This window comes from Sardina pilchardus, chromosome 4 (assembly GCF_963854185.1).
Source record: "Sardina pilchardus chromosome 4, fSarPil1.1, whole genome shotgun sequence".
Taxonomy (NCBI): Eukaryota; Metazoa; Chordata; class Actinopteri; order Clupeiformes; family Clupeidae; genus Sardina; species Sardina pilchardus.
This window is the reverse complement of record NC_084997.1, coordinates 22,063,201-22,081,142: the sequence shown is the minus strand read 5'-3', so window position 1 is coordinate 22,081,142 and position 17,942 is coordinate 22,063,201. Positions and strand designations below refer to the sequence as shown.

The 17,942-nt window shown below is 42.3% G+C and overlaps 1 protein-coding gene across 1 annotated transcript; it reads right to left on the bottom strand.

Annotated features, from left to right (window-relative positions):
- Positions 1–4,177: 4,177 nt before the first annotated feature.
- On the bottom strand, positions 4,178–15,815 carry glra2 (glycine receptor, alpha 2). Its single transcript, XM_062533460.1, has 8 exons — positions 15,737–15,815; positions 12,630–12,697; positions 10,816–11,039; positions 9,213–9,295; positions 8,976–9,113; positions 8,395–8,609; positions 6,435–6,581; positions 4,178–5,018 (listed from the first exon to the last, which is right to left on the bottom strand). Exons 1-8 carry the CDS (start codon positions 15,813–15,815, stop codon positions 4,746–4,748), a joined length of 1,227 nt encoding a protein of 408 aa, XP_062389444.1. The 3' UTR covers positions 4,178–4,745.
- Positions 15,816–17,942: the final 2,127 nt, after the last annotated feature.

Below are 17,942 nucleotides of genomic sequence, written 5' to 3'. Positions count from 1 at the left end.
TCAGGCCCTTCTCTCTCTCTCTCTCTCTCTCTCTCTCTCTCTCTTTCTCTCTCTCTCTCTCTCTCTGTCTCTCTCTGGAAGACGTTCTGGAGCGCCACATTTCATTGATTTTCATCAGCAATGTGCTTCTGGCTCAGCACCTGTGGTAGAGCAGGCAATCTGCCTTTGATGGTGGTCGTGGAGTTGCTAAAGCACAGCTCATCAATAATGCTTTTTTTTCCTATACGATACTGCTTGTGTCGTGTGATGAAAAACCAGTGCAAGGAGAATGTAGGAGAGGGTGTGTGTGTGAGAGTCTGAATGTGTTTGTGTGTGTGTTTGTGTGTGAGAGAGTCTGAATGTGTGTGAATGTTTGTGTGGGTGGGTTGTTCTTTCATATGTGGTTTTGGCCCCTGCTTTGAGAAGGTAGCCCAGGGGGATGTTTGGTGTGTGTGTGTGTGTGTGTGTGTGTGGGTGTGTGGGTGTGGGTGTGTGTGAGGCTGCACTGCGACTGAGCCAGGAGCTGCTGTGTCTCCATCTGTCTGTGCCACTTGGTCCTGTTGGAGATAAACTCCCTCCTCCGTCGCCATGCCAGCACTCTGCCAATGCCTCCGTCAGGTAATGGGCCCCATTGGGCTCCGAAGCACTTGGTCTGATGGAGAAGGGCTGGGTACATTTTAACATGTACGGACGCCACAATCAGACCTCACAGCATAGATGGGTAGACCTTGAATAATCCTGTGCATGCCAAAGACATCGCTTAAATATAGTCTAGCTATGGCACTCCGATGCCAACGCCAACCAAACTCAAGTGTGAAGTGCCTTCATTATAATTTTTTCCAGACTTATAACGGTCTGCCCCTGTTGGTTTGGACCATTTGGACAGCTTTTGAGTTGAAGTTCAAATTGATTTGTAGATAGAAATGTTCATTCACATGAGCCGATGTTGCTTGCTTGTTGCTCCACTGGTTCAAGCATTGTACATGATGCCTCATGATCTTCATGTACAAAATGCTTTCTTTTGTAGTACAAACAAAATGGCCAAGCATTAGAACCTCTTCAGCAGCCTTTTTGAGATGATTACTGTGTGCCGTCTTTTTTCACGCATCCATCCCTTTTTCATTGCGTTGCTGTGCTATCTTCCTTTATACTGGAGCAGACTGCCTGAAGTGCAGGAACCATCCACAAAAGTGGTTTCGGTAATATCAGGGAACTTTATTTACTGACACGAATTTAATATTTCTTATCTGCAGAAAAGAGCTGTTTCGCAGCCTGCGTCTGCTTACTCAGAACTCTTTATTTATTTATTTATTTATGCTGAGGGATGGGAGATGATCGTTTGCTCTCATTGCTGCTCAAGCTCAGCTCGCTGCGCTTTTCTTTTTACCTAAGGAATATTTGATGTTCGGCATGTTAGGGAACTATTTTTGCTGCTGAGCCAAAGCTGCGCCAAAGCAACATTGCTCATGTTCATTTACCAGACGCAGTGGTGTCTGCCCATGAATACAAGTGTACCCAACAGCTTATGAGTAACTCAGATGCTGAGTGACATGAGCAGTGGTATAGGAGTAGTCTCTATGGGTACAGTCGGAGTCCCTGGGTCACTGGCTTTTTAAGCTTAGTTGAAGGTCTCTTTTGATGGCAGCGGGCCCAGAGGTCAAACTCATTTAAAACGCAAAGTGTGCTTTCCATATAAGCAAGAGGAGCTTAGTTGATGTTGATGCTGAGAATTGAAATAAGTGAAAGTGAATTTAGTCTTTACATTTAGTCTCAAATAAGATGTTTTTAATATTACGCACACCTAGAAAACTCTCTAGTTTCAGTTCCTGTTTATTTATTCTAGATATTGACCACATATCTCAGAAATTGAAGAGACATTTGTAAAGGGCACGCATGACAAGTCCTGTGTGCTCTTATTATAATGCATTTACCTCGGTAATAGCATGTGTGCAGATACGAGGATGAACTTGACCTTGTTAAAATGATGCTTTGTCATGTAGGTTACTCTCCTCGGGAAACACACCTTCATGTCCTCCGGAGAATTTTAATAGCCTTTTAAGCATGAGTTAGCCTTTTAGCCTTACATAGGAGAAACATAACTGCTCTCTTTTCATTTGTCCTTTAGCAAAGCTGAAGCAAAACTGCTGCCACGGAAACCTTTAGTTCAGGATTAGGATATGTGTATATCTTTTTCTTTTTAAGATATTAAAGACACTACCGGTAAGACAGTTTGACAGCAAACTTCTGTGCTGCCATACAGCTAAAGCATAACTGTATTGTCTTTACACCAGTGGTGTAGTCTACGTGATACGCAGGACTACACATATACCCACTTTAGAAGCATCACCATCTCAGTAAACCCACTTAAAATAGGCAAGGATAGGTATTAATATTTGGGGTTGATCACAGTATACCCACTACAATTTCCAGCATATAAGCCGCATTGTGTATAAGCAGCAGGACAGTGTTTTATGCAAGATCAGAGAAACAAAACCATATTGATCTCATAGCTGAAGAAATTTTGCAATATCAATGTATAAGCCGCGGCTAATAGTCAGGAAATTACGGTAGAACTACCTTCCATCACAGTCTACCCACTCCAGCCAAGTAGACACTGGATAGGCTACATATTTACTCTAGTGTGATGGCATGTGATATAATTGTACTTACGGTCTACAGACTTGCAGAATGAAGACAGGCACAGGTAAGGAAATATACCTTTGGCTAATTGCAATATATTTTTTATTGATCAACTATATGGCATAAGAGGGAAAAATACAACACATTTTGGTCTACATTATAGAGTGAGTAAACATCATTTGAGTTTAGTTTGCTTGGTGTTGCCTTAAACACGTAGTATGAGGTATCTGGAATAGAACTTTCAACAGAAAAAAAAACGGTAGCCTACGAGAGAAGATTTTAAAAAAAAAAAGAGAGAGAGAGAGAGAGAAACCCCAAACAGGCCACTGATGTGTAATTACTGGGGCCCCACTTTGGAGGAGTTACCAGTTATCTTGTTCTGTGTGTGTCTGACAGAATCGCCGTCTCGTCTCACTGAAGCCGTTCTGGCATATTCCATTCAGGTGGTGTCCGTGCAGGTAAATGCTCCCTGCTGCTAGATCGCGGTGGCCAGCTGTGAAGCCCATTATCCAATATTAGCCTTCTCTCCATGTCACCTCACGTCCGTGTCACTTGCGCTGACCCCCAGCCGCTCCGCGCGCCAGCGAGGCGAGTGATTCATTGGTCAGGTAAGAGGATCAGACAGCAGGCGGTTTGACCATCTCTCACTTTCTTCCCAGCCACTCTAGTCTGATCGTGGTGCTGATGATGGCTGTGTTTGAACACAAGATTCTTTACCACTTCTTGAATAGCCTATCTGTTTGTAAAAAATCAGCATCTGAAATCGCAGGTCGTTAAAACTTATTTGTCTGTGAGAGTTTATTGATAAATGTACATTTACTCCTGGATTAGTAACTCTCAATTCATTGAGATACCTCAGGTTTTCTTTAACTCGGCAGGTTGCCTTCTCAAAGACACTTAAATAGTTGATAAGCACACACTCAACATTACTGTCAATATAATTTAAAAATAAAATTATTCAACTTTGAAAATGGAAGGTACCTCTGTGAACCATGCATGCTGTGACGATCTCTGTGACGATACAGTCTCCTGATCAAGCCTCTTTAGTTTTGTCCCTATTACAGTATGTGATTGTTATTTTTGCAACGTTTCTTTCAGAGCGATATCCTTTTCATATAATCGTTCTGTGGTGTTGTTTGTACAACTGTCCAATGCCATTGACAGGTTTGTGAAATTTAAATTTAGATTGACTTGGTGTTTACATATGGTAGCACATTTCAGCACATGCCAAAAAGCAGACAAAACAAGTGGCTAGTTTTACTTTAGTGGATAGAAAAGAATCAGTGAAACAGCAAGCCTTTAGTGTGATTTTATCATAGTTTCACATCTCACACTCCAATGAACATCAACATTCATACAACCCAGAGATATTGGAAGCTTTGTTTACACAAAATTGTGCTCAAACTGTGCAACTTAAAGATGCATAAATGAATGAATGAATGAATGAATGAACACATAAATAATAAAGACAGTAAATAAATACATATATTAAATACATTAAATAATAAATACATTTTTTAAAATAATAAATACATTCTGTAAGACATAAACAGGAAGCATACAGTTTGATCTTGCGTATAATATCTAAGGCTTTAGGTTTCTAACAGAAATGACAGCAGTATTTCACTATAGTGAATGGACAAATTAGGCCTTACTGATCAGTCTGTAAAAACAGTTGTTGTGCAGCTGTAGAAAACAGTGTAATCATCCGCTGTAGGAAACCCCTCGTTAAAAAGCAAACCTTCCTGATCTTAGGTTTCTGCTCGTACAAACTCTCGGAATGTTGGTCATTTCAATGCAATATAATACAATGGCGGTGATCTCACACAACATTTGGCTCGTCTGTACTTAAACAGTTTAACCAGCCTGCAGACCAAGGCTCCTGACTGCTATCACATCTCATCAGAAACAGTGCACTGTGTGGGACTCTGTCCGTCTCCTCAGAAAGCTAAACCCAGACGTGTTATCCCAAAGAGAAAACAAATTTCACATCACTTGTTCCCCTCTACGTGGAGGTCCACTGACGACCTGTCTCAGACACGATCCTCCCCCTAGAGAAACTGACCACCAATAGCTGCTACCTTTTTTTTTGTTTTGTTTTTGGCAGATCCCGCTGGTTGGCAGCGCTACTTTTTGTAGATGTCCTCGTGTCTGATGATTTTGTACGTAATCCAGTAAAAGATGTTAAAAATGAGGAAGGCGAGGGGAAAGGCAGCTCGAGACACCGTGTCGATCCTCTTGGCCCTGTCCACAAACTTCTTCTTGATGATCTCTGTCTCCTTCTGTGTGGGGCCCGTCTGCACTGCGTTGGGCGTGGCGCTCTTTATGGCGTTGCCGTCCTTCATCTGCAGACAGGGGCCCATGGTGTAGCCTGAGAAGTTCAGACGACTCTCGTCATCCTGGAGAGTCGAGATAAGAACATTTAAGATAACATTACTGATTCCGTGTAGGAAAACTAAACAATGAGAACATGGGTAGCAAGAGCATAAGAGTTCCATAACATGTACAGTACCGTAGCAGGGATGGATTACTGAATGGGCCTATCGGGCCCCGGCCCAGGCCCAGAGGGACTCTAAAGCGCAAGCCTCTGTGTGAAGTCAGTACAATGTTCTCCACCCCTGATCTGAATACCACCCCCAGCCAAATTACACAGGTTAAAAGGGCCCCTCAATCATATACATGTATTGTGGGTTATGTCATTCACCCCTGATATCTGAATGGGGCCCCTCAGTCAAATAACACAGGTCACACTATGTGTGATAATCATGCCTTTTAATTGCCATCTTTTTTTCACAGAAAGATGCCTTAAATCTGTTGATGGTTATGTAACATTGTAAGTCTAAATCTGTCCACTTCTTTCCACAAAACTTGCCAGGAGTCATAATTTAATGGGCTATTTTTCAAGATTTTCTTACGGGGGACCATGCCCCCGGACCCCCCCTAGCATTGCTGAGTTACTAACTTTTTCAGGTGGGCAGGGGGGGCCCTTTCCATGTCTGTGCCCGGGGGCTCAGTGGCTCTTAATCTAAACATTAGAGTTCCGTAACGTGAAACTAAAACACCATTTCACATTCCTAGTTATCACCGAGAGGCATGCGATTTTAATTTATGAACAACAGCGCCTTCCAACATGAAGTTACACGGTACCCACACTTCCCCCCCGTAATGAGTTTGCCAGCAGCCAAGTCTTTAATTTTCAATTAACTGGCCTGTGTCTCAGATGTTGTGGCCCTCACGCAGAGGCGGCCGATTCAGCTGCCTGATGAGAATGAGCTCTGGGCACACAGCTGAAAGGCCCTCATTAACTGAGGGAACGTGCAGAGTGGCCCCAGGAAGCAGCATGCGCTTTGCCAGGTGTGTCTCATGCTCACTACTACTGTATGGCTGTGCTTGATTGGTGGGCCTACTAGTGCATACCAGAAGTCGTACAGTACGCAGTGTCTGCAAGAACAATGATGCCACTTTGCATCAAAGGAGAATAGATTTGTCAGAAATTCTAATAATGTGTATGACTTTAGAGAAATACACAATCATTAAGTTACAGACTTCTCGTTGCATAAATTGTGTGTGATGATGAAGCTAATGCCTCTCTGTCTGTAGCAATAATGCTAATCCTTTTAGCTTGCTACGGTTGACTTCCTTCTTGAACAACAACCAATTGAGCACCTGCCAAATCCACATTTCCCTGACAAGGAAGCTGTTCTCTCATAGATTTCTCTCTGAGTGACAAGACGAGACAGCTCTTGTTTCACATCACTCCTGTGCATTTCTACTTCTGCAGCTTAAATTTAGAAAGTAACTGGCGCTAGAACTACCTTGTTTCTTCTCTGTCTTCGCTTTAAGCGCAGGAACTCCTTCTGTTGCCGGGAGACAAAGTTTACTCCTGCATACTCCAGCAGGGCAGCAAATACGAACAACAGGCACACCGCCATCCAGATATCTATGGCCTTCACATAGGAGACCTGCCAATGACAGAAATAAGCAATAATGAACAGGGAGCACCAGACACTGTATTGCATTCTGAATTGTGCTTATTATTTTGCCATCACTAACATCCAGGATACCAACAGGATACCAAGTCATGTTTTTTATTATGTCATCCAGTATTTTAGATCAGGCTACCTCTACGTCTTATACACCAGAATCAGAAGAAACCATCTATTTTGTTTTTCATTTCTTTTTGAGTGACAGAACACGGGCCAATCACCAAGTCAATTGAGATCCCACCTCCCCATCCCCAACTGACTGTGCTGGATGAGAAAGTCATCTTGGACACATCAGTATTTTTTTGGCATGTGTCATGTATAAGGTTGTATTACCTTAAACATGACACGTGCCAAAAAATGACTGTATCATGTTCTATTATTCATAGTTACGAAATCATGAATTTCATTACAGTATATCTGATATTAACAGGTAGACCTTTACATTACCAAGTAGTCCATTGAAATGCAAATTATATCATAATAATAGTCAACTATGGCTCTCTAAATGTACATCAAATCACGTGGGACATGTTTTGCAGTAACAGTAATCACTAGCCTAGGACATGGACCAATAATACAGTAGATGTTGTTTTTGAAAAGGCACCTCTGTCAACCCCCCAAGAAACAACATTTCCCCCACAGAAAAACAGTCTCCAATTAATCTCTGTGTGTGATTCTGGCTATTACAAATGAATAATCACAATTAGGAATTGTTGGGATAATGACTGCCTCCAGTTCACGACGATAATGTTCATATCAGATTGAATGATTACAGGGGTATAAAACATGGGTACATTACGAGTTCAAGGGTAAACTAATTAGCTAGCCTCGGCACATGATTCAAAAGCTCTAGGTAGCTCTGGCGCTGTGGGTCTTTATCTAGCTCGCTGTCTGATAAAAAGGGAGACAAAGCCTCCAGCTCCGAGCACCCATCATTTCATCTCACAAAGACAGCTCCTGTGTCTTGCCAGGCGACAGATCATTTGCATTGTGAGAGGAGAGAGAGAGAGAGAGAGAGAGAGAGAGGGAGAGAGATGGAGAGAAAGGGGAGGAAAAAACAGCCGAGTCTGTTAAGTACACTTCCTGCATATTGAGCTTTTGTTGTTTGGGAACTTGTGCTGTGAGAGGCCTCTCTAAATATTTAACAGTGTGCCTTCCTTTCATGCCGGCTCGGCATGGCGCTCGTGGGTCATATGCCGTCCAACGAGGGGGAGGCTTGATTGAGCACCGCTGGATGACTCACTCCGCATGTTGCTCCTGAAGACTCGGAGATGTGAGGAACAATTCCCCATCCCCAAGAATGAGCCAGCAATGTGTCAGATGAGGTACTGCTTTGCCACAACACGGAATACAAAATAATGAGCTATACAATGCATCGCCCCATTCATCAACGGGAGATAAGCTGCACAAACATGGTCCATGATTTAAATTAGTATCATTGAATGTATGCCACTTTGATTTGCACCAAAACATAGTAATGTTTTGGGGAATGTCCTCTTTTGAAAGGGATAGCCTGTTATGCTGGCAATATTATGCTGTTGGATTTCGAGGATTTGGAAATTATATACTGTACATACAGTACATGAAGAGTTCTTTTCCAAAACGCTATATCGACCATTTTAATACATTTTCACAAATCATTTTTTAAAAATGGATTTATAGCGTTTTGGAAAAGAGCTCTTCACATAGTGCAGTACATAGGCTGAAATGAGACACTACAGATTCATCGACAGTGCACCTGTGGTTAGTCTTTCATTGGGAGAAATAGAGTGGACATCTGTCATCTTACTTTTGGCAGAGATGCGCGCGAGCCTGAACTCTGTGTTGTCATGGTGAGCACGGTGGTGATGCCCAGCGCCACTCTGGCCGGCGCGGCGTCCATGTTGATCCAGAAGGACACCCAGGACAGGATGACGATGAGCAGGCTGGGAATGTACATCTGGATCAGGTAGTAGCCCATCTGTCTCTCCAGATGGAAGTTCACCTCAATACAGGTGAATTTACCTAGGGGGAGCCACACAGAAATTGGGACTGTGTAGAAACTGCTCGAGGTGGATATAATTTCGGTACAATTCTATGATTAACTATCTGTAGCCAGCAGAAAAAATATGATAATATAATATAATAATAATATCAATATGTATGATGGTTTACTTTTCCTAGAATTCTGTGTGTGCGTTGATGGGTGAATAAGTTGGACTACTGAGAACACAACACATTGTTTATTGATCTGGACTATCTGTTATCATGAATGAATACTGAGGCCTCATGAAGATTTTATCTCCTTTTCATCCAGTGCCTTTTGCCAAAGTGCCCTACTGTGAAGTATTACTTCTGGCCTTTTGCACTGAACCAAAATACAGCACTCACCTGTGTTGTAATGCTTGGTGCAGTATCCCAGTTCTTTCTCATCTTTTAAGATGAACTGTGGTAGGGTCAGGCCCTCTGCAACCTGCACAGGGCTGTCATCCTTCCATTCAAATATCAAGTCGTTCATGGTATAGCCAACTGCAAACCATCACACAGAATAATGGCTACATACATTTAATGGGCTTTTTTCCAATGTAAAAATGACCGCCAACAAGGCGTCAAGGAGACAGTACTTACAGCTTTCCAGCTGCATGGTGCATGTCTGCACATCCATGGGGAAGTTTTTCAGATCCATTGGACAAGACAGGATTAAAGTCAGCCTGCAATAAAGCAAAGAATTCATTAACCAACATCTGAGCAAAGCAGCCGTGAATGGGAAACAACCCGAATGAGCTATATGAAAGAAACTGTAATTAGGTCCAAGAAAAATGAGCCAGTTCCTCTGCCCAACTAAATATCTAATTTACTGCGACAGGATTATAATGGTTATCTGGCCAGTGTTCATCATGTGCGCTAAGGGTGTTTGCTAATCATTTCTCAGTTGTATTAATATACAACCTGGTTGAGAGGACTGCCCTTCCCCCCAGAGGGAAGAGGGACGATCTGGAGTGTTCGCATACGAGCCTCAGCCGTGGTGTGGGCACAGGCCATTATTGGCTTCATATTTTCTCTGTCTCTGAAGGGTCCTCCCACACAGTGTGTAGGGCTCCCCTCAGCCGGGGCTTATCACACCTTCATTAGCGGCCCGTTATTGTCTGTGAGATGTTGTACTCGGAGGCCCCTGCTGCCGCTCACTCGCAGCCCTTTTGATGAAGCGAGAGTGTGTACCTCGCCAGTGTCGCCACGTCTCGTCACGGTTTTTTTTTTTTTTTTACCCGGCCGCTTGACAGACCACACCTGGGTACACAGAGTCGTCTCTTTTAAAGGCAGCCCCACAGATACACCGCAGATAAAAGTGCCTATAGCCTATACGTCGGAGCCGCCTTCGTTCATTTGTGTCTCAGAGATAGCCTACTACAGTCTCGAAATGAATTTGCGGGGGTGGGAAATGGAAAGGGAGAGATAGTGGAAATGCATTTGATGGTTTTAGGCTGTGGCATTCTGGTGAGTTATTGAAAATGGGGAGTATTTATAAAAACTAGGCCAATTCCAATTTCACCATGCCAACAATATAAGCAGAATAGAATGGCAATAAAAATGCATTTAGGCATACAATGTCAGTTTAACTTGGCAAAGCCTAGAGACCTCTGTCATTGGAAGAGCATCAGTGCTGTGAAGATATAGGCAATGTGGAAATGATGGTCATAGATCAAAATGATGTTGCATGATAAATCAGGTCCTACGTCAGGAGTGTTACCACACCACTAGTGTTGTTCACAGTCTCCGTGAATCGAAAGTTTCCTCTGTGTTTTGAGTGATTTTTAAGTGGGTTTTCATTTTCCAAAGTGAAAAATCAGCCTGACTCCGAAATACACAACCGCAGACTCCAGACAGACATCCATTAGGAGACTCATTCTCTGAAATAATTACCTTGAAAATACTCAACAAAATTCATTGAGTGGAAAGCTGGGCTTTATTTGATGTCCCTATCTAGTCTGGTTTTCACCATACTATCAAATTCCCCGGAAGTTCAGGCAGGGTTCACCCAGCCTAGTCCCTATCATCATTTGAACACAAATGAAATCATTTGTAGCCTACTAGTTGGTCATCATTTTCCTGCTCACAGTACACAGCATGTAACTGCTTCAAGTTCAAACATGTTGAAATGGCAAATACCATACGTTATCACCCTGTGTTTAAAAATCTTTTAGAAATGGTTTAAAATCAACCCTGTACGAACCTGATACTGTAAAGGACAGTTCCATCTTTGAAGATTCTCAGAAGTTTGTTGTCAGTGGTAACATCGTGGAAGTTTGCACCCTTCTCATTGGCAAAGAACAGATCAGGCTTCCAAATGGAATCCAGCATGGAAGGGTCTAGATCCAGGGAGGAGTCCGGAAACTCGCTGTAGGCGAGCCGCGGGTCGTTCCAGTTCTGACGCAAGAAGATGTTTACTCTGTAGTCCTGCAGAGGAAGAGCCAGTGAGAACCCTTTTCCTTGACATTTTAAGTGATCACGTTTTGGGTTAGTATGAACATTGTTGTGGTCATTCACTGGGGGCCATTTTGTAATATAACAGCACTTAATGTGAGGGAAGGGACAGGTGACGTAATCACTCCAGGGGTACAATGTGAACTCTCTTCAGCTCATCAGCTGCCAATGAAGACATGAAGTAAGCCATGAGAGGACCAAAGCCTTCTCTGAGTTACATATTTTAAAAGTTTGAAGATATCCCTGAAAAAAGAAGCACAGCTAAATCTTTCCATTCATAATGCAGAAGTCAGTTCTATTCTATTCTAAATGTATTCTATTTCTTCTATATGATTTAAGTGTTATTTCCACATCTTGAAGGCCAGTGTAAGGAGATGTTAGTTGAAATTGTTATGTCTATTTTAAAGTATATTTGGTGTAAAACACAAGATGCTGGAGTAGATCTATGAACATAACTCTCTTGTTATCTCCACTGTTAAGGTAGTTCATTTGTCTCATCACACTAGACACTGTTGGGTGAATGGCAGATGTAAGCCACTGGGTATGGTTTACATTTTGAGATGCAGTTAGTATTGAATCGTGCATGATCTAAGCAATACCAGATATGTTGTTCAGCCTAACAGTCAACTCTGTGCACTGATGGCAGCACACTAAAAGATCATTAGGCTGATAAACAGTTGTGGCAAATACTGTATGTTTTCTACATCATAAAGCCAGTATATCAATCTGCTGGTTTTGACTGTAGAAAGTAAAATGATTGAAATATTTCAAACACAATTCAGATGGATGGCAAACACTTGTGTGTAATAGGATCATGATCATTTACAGAGAAAGCCTCTAAAGTAAACAGGATTTTCCCGTTCTTTTTATATAAAGAAGTCTATTGGCAGTTCCATATCATGCTGAGCCAGCGCCGAACAGCTATGGGCAATTTATTGGTTGAGTTGATATTGACTAATAAAAAGTACCACAAAGTTAAGAGACATAAATCCCTCAGCTTAATTTGTATTTGTTGGAGTGTAGTTGATCGCACGCGTTCAGTTATATCTCTTATGAAACAGCTGAAGCTGAATAGAAGGTTTACAATTGTTTACCCCTTTAGCAGTTGGCTACATCCAGACACCGTGCCAATCAATCTGTTTGGATCGCAAGCCTACAGCCATCATGCCCTCTGGCGAGGGATGCAATTAAAGCGAATCATTCGTTGGCATTCTCTTTGAATTATTAAAACAAAACTAATTTAACACATGCTCTTGCAGCGCACTGGGAATTTCAATTCGATTTCGCCTTAAGTACTGTTGGAAAGTTATGCCACCAAAAGGGCTCCTAATGGGTCCTAGTCCTGCCAATAGACTTACAGGATTACATTCACTCAATTATATTGGGGGGGGGGGGCGGGCGGCGGGAGACTAAACATTCAAAATATCATTTAAAAAAAAAAACAATAGCTTAAAACAACATCCTTTTAAAAACACAACAAGCCCTAAAAATGTTGTCTGATGGCTGATGGAGGAGTAGGAAGCAAGGCTGGACATTAGCCGCGGCTCACATTACCCAACTCACCATTGTGGTTTCAGCTATTGAGCCAAAGCTGTTGATAAATATGTTGCAGGTAACATTTACTGGGGGACCTGCAGGTTGGGCGATAAATCACACATGGGCATATGTTTCAGTGAGGCAGAGAGGTCAAGACGTCTGTGGACTTACCATGGTGGTCTCTGTGACAGAGCCGAAGCTGTTGATAAAAATATTGCATGTAACATTTACAGGAGGACCTGAAATGGAATGAGAGTGAGATGATAATATAACACAAAATAGTTTTGCAGTTGAATAATGATACATTTAGTAAAAAATCACAGAGTCCACAGAGATTCAAGTTAATCAGTACCATAACAATCTATTGCTTGTAAATGAGATATTTGAGCGCAAACAACACTTTCCTGTTGTGATGTCTTTCCACAAAGGTAAAATCAATAACATAATCATGCAACACTTTCCCCCCCATCACTAGCACACTGATGTGTTTGCTCTCAATTAGTTGACACGTTATTGACAAATGCATTGCATAGGCATGGCTCGGAGCCAACAATCCATCAAGTGTTTGGGTAATTAGTTCAATCAAAGGGGCATGGATGTAGGGATGATTGGATGGACACAGGCAGGCTGAACACTTCACACCTGAGTGTCCACTTGGCTGATCATGGTATTTTGTTTTGTGATCAAAGAGTTATGGTCAGCCATCACACGATTACACAACGCTTTACACAGGATACACCATGAGCTAAAAAGCAGTCATGACAGTCTTAAACAATGACATTGAACAAAGATGATTTATGCAATCTTCACACTAATCTTTTTCAATCATGCTGATAAAGATTAACACTTCGAGACACGACTAACGTTTTTCAAATTATAATTTGCAGATTTCCATTTAAAGTCATTTCCATTCCATTTAAAAGTAAGTTGATCATTTCAATATAGCTTCAAAGATATTATGGCCTAAACAATACCAAATCCCAACGCCACTAATCTCCCCTGTGACTATTGAAGCACGCCAGCGGGAGCAGACTATACAGAATGTTACCAAAACCTGTCAAGCTGGATATAAGCATCGTCTGTCCTCATCAATCACTGGTCAAGAATAGCATCACTCCTGCAGCTCAGTGTTGCTCTCAGGAGCATCTAGTCTTACAAGGTAAACAGCAAATCGCCCCCTTTCGTCCCTGAAACACATAACAAGATAATGTCAATCTAAATGTGTACAGTCAGACAGGAATCAGAGGGACTCAAGGCTGAGGAAATGAGCCAGTTCTCACTATACTAATGTAAAGCTCCTAAGCACTGGATAGGACAGTCTATTTCTGAATGTCACTTTGCTGTGTTCTCAGTGGGAGTCCATCACGGAGTCAGCAGCAGAGAAAAGGCAGGGTCTTTTAAAGGGGGCCTTATAGTCGGACACACTTCTCGTAAGCAGCGCTAAATCCCTTTCTTACTTTGTTTAATCAGTTTTCCTGTGAAGTGTGATGTTCAAGTCTGCGGAGACCGTTTTTCGGCGATTAAAGCAGCTGCAATCCCGGCAGCGTGTGTGTGTGTGCGTGTGTGATGTCTACTTGTGAGTTCAACACTCCTCCACTTGCTCTATCAATATTGTATGGGACTTGGTGTTGCTAATATTCACCCCGAGCTGGGAAGCAATGCCACTCAACAGCCGCTGCAGTGAAAACACTGCCCACACGGGCAACCAGGTGGATCAATGTAGGTCAAAGCTGTAATGTTGAAGGGAAAGGTGGGGTGGGTGAATGAGCATCGTGTTAAAAGGAGAAGGAAAAAAAAAACGATAACTCAAGGAACAAAAAGGAAACAATATTCTCTGGAATATTACGGTCTGTTGTGGTCTCTCACTCTTCATCCTTTTATGTGTTATCTCTTGCTCCTAGAGAGTGATATCTAGTCACTATATCAGTACCTACTCTATACCACATTCCAACAGTGTGCATGATGTTACTACACTGACAAGACATACAGTATGCACCATTATATTTTCAGCTCAGTATTCAGCACTAGTGTATTTCCATCCCAAGAGCCTTGTAAGCAACCACTCTTCTGTTCGAAACCTATACTCGAGCTGTTAAAATAATCCATTAGTTCTTATCACTTAACAGTGTCACATCCAACTCTACCAAGCCTCCTCATGCTGATAAGAACAGCGTATGCATTTTCATCTCTGGCTTTTTCAGAATGCCAGCCTGCACAAAAAGAAACTTGAGGTCCTTTCAACTAGCGTCTCGTTCAGACTCTGTCTGCGTGCCTTTTTTCTCTCCCTCTCCCTCGTAAGGAGAGGGAGCTTGTGGTCCAGCACAGCCAGTCACAGCACTCTTGCGCTGTTGTTGACCGATCTGACTGGTGTGTTTGCTGTGGTCTATTTGTGGGGGCCTGCTCTGGCCGAGTCCGCTCCGTCTCGGCGCTCGTTTGACCCTTGGTCTCCTGTCGATACGACGGAGAGGTCAAGTGCCCGTTGCTTGTTTCACAGTCGGCCTCTCAACTTTGCTATGCTGTCACTCTTTCTCTCTCTCTCTCTCCCTCTCTCTCTCTCCCCCCCCCTCTCTCTCTCTCTCTCTCTCTCTCTCTCACTCTCTGTCTCTCTCTCTCTCTCCCCCTCTCTCTCTGTCTCTCTCTCTCTCTCTCATCCCTGTATTGAACCCCAGCAGAAGCCTTCATCCGAGGTCTGGAGCCTCACAGCCTGCAGTCTGTGCTCGACATCAACATCCTCTCGTGCCTTCTGTGTTCCTGTGCCTTTGACGGGAGTGTGTAATGCATGGCATATTTTCTAGTGAATTATTAAATGTCAACGTTGCTGTGCAAGTCGGCCTGTGTTGTGAAATATAGCGCAAAGAGGAGGCCACTAAGGGATAGATGAGATCACATTAAGGTGTTTGGCCATGTTGGGGTTAATCAATAAGTGACTGGTATAGCAATTAAGTGGACTATTAATCTTTTTGCAGCTCAATGACACCTTCACACATAGTTAATTGGTGAAAACACAAGGCATGACAAGTCCATCATCACAAAGGAAAGAGGAGAAATTCATCTGATGGGTCCTCCTAGGTCTTTTTTGACCAAAAATGATCTGCTAGTGCAATTAACCTGTGAGCTGTAATCATTTGGCATACCTTTAAAATTGGGTCTGATCCTAGCATCATAACCTGATGTTCTGCCCATCAGTTTATCCAAGAAGTCAGATGGGGACATCACCTTAGTTGAGCCTCTTCCTGAGGATCTGGAGTCATACTCCTTTGCATCTGTCATCCTAAAGACAAGGATAAGAGGAAACAAAAGCAGATTACCACATTTTAGCATAATATATTGATTTCAGTGACAGACAATAGAATTAGTTGACAGCAGAACAGAGCAACAACCAGAAGTTTGATTGTGGCCAATAGACACCTTGCACTTTCTCCCACTTTCCTCTCACGTACAATTTCTTACATGTGTTATTGCCTTGACAACGCCCACCTTAATGTTAACTGTGTCATGATTATACTCAGGGCCTCTGGGTAGACGTCTGACGACGTCCTAGGCTATATTTGCAAATATTAAGTTATACAGCGAGGAATGGACACTACGGCACCTAGACATATCGCTTTAGTGGTTAAATTGAGATTGGAAGTGGTCTAGCAGATATTTTTGCATCAACAGCATGAGTTTAAAATATAAGTAAATTGGTGATGACGATAAGAATGGAAAACATTCTTCGTTGCCCTTTGATGAATGCGTTTCTCTTATGTCATTTCAACGAATCGCAACCTCTCAACATGAGAGCCACAGGATGCAAAATAATGCAACAACATACAGTATGTTAGAAAATAACGCCTGCTTATTTTTGACAAGTTCAGTTTGTAGCGACTTAAGAAATTTGCCACGAACGCCATGTGATGTTTCCATATAATGTAAACCTTATCATGCATGATTGAATACAACTGGAGTTTACACATGTTTTTGATGTTCTTTCAATATATGCACAGAAACTAGACTTTAGTATGACATGTAGCTGAAAGAATATCACAGCCAATTACTTGATACAATAATAACATCCCTCATAACTTTTCCAAGTCCAATTTAGGAAACACAATGACCCCCGTGGTATGTAACCATACGGTACATACCTGTAGTTGACCGTCCCAATTAAAGATGCAATTAAGGCCGTAAAGATGTTTGTAAAAAGGCGACTCATTCCTCTTGATGTAGATATGTAATCACTTCTTTATTTCTTCCATATGGAAATTCTGATACAACCTACGACAGCTTTTTTTCTCACCAAAGCGCAAGATGTTTTTGTGGAGAAGAGAAAATAGATGACAGGTATTCCAATCCATAGAGACATTGTTTAATTTGGTGGAGCACAGATTCCCCGACCCAGTTGAACTGTGGGCGATGTATGCCAAAACATCTGGTGACTTGTTACAACCAAATATTAATTATGTCCGGAACACGTAGTTCACAAGATAACAAAGTAACCTGCAATGTGCCAGTAGGCGTAAAATCGTTATTCAGTGTTTCCCACCGACTGGAAATGCATAACAGGGACGACAGTAGAGAAAGAGACTTCAAGTAAAAAAAAATCTGTCCGTAAACTGGATTCTTGTTGGAACTGAAGATGCGCTCGGTTCGGATTCAGCACTCGGGCAGCGGTTGGCAATAGAATGGTTAGACTTGCCTAAAGGCGTAAGGAACGTCATTCACGGTGTAGGCGGGACCAGATTGACGTATGTTAAGTTAACCATTGGTGTCAAATCTTACGCTGGCACCGGCAAGTCGAACCTCCTTTCTAGTACCCTTCTTTGGAGAGCTCCAGGTTCCTTTGCGCGCAAGCGCAACCGTTCCAAAGTGGAAGACGTGAGTAGATTCTCAATGTGAGAAATTAACCACAAAGATATGGAATTAATTTAGATTGCAACAATGTTTGCAACAACCTGTAGTTTTAGATTTTGAGAAGGCCTATGGTATCATACAGGTAAGTTGGCTAAACTGCTGTGCAAAGACCTGCCATATAGGCCAGTGATAACCATTTACGCACAGCAAAAAGCCGAAAGGGAAACGCTCAGTCTTATCATTTCACCCTCATAACTCTATAGCCTACATCTCAGCTAACTGACTATCCTACATTATCCCACCATTTGTAGGCTAACCAATACAACTCTTAAAGTGTAGTTGTGGGTGTAGTCAGAACCATCAGTCTTAAAAGCGTAGTTGTGGGTGTAGTCAGAACCATCAGTCTTAAAAGCATTCCTCTTCTCAAAAAACAACAAAGGCAAAAATAAATATTGAGAAGAAGCGTAATAGCCTACTGCATACGCAATAACATTGCCTAGTTCGTGG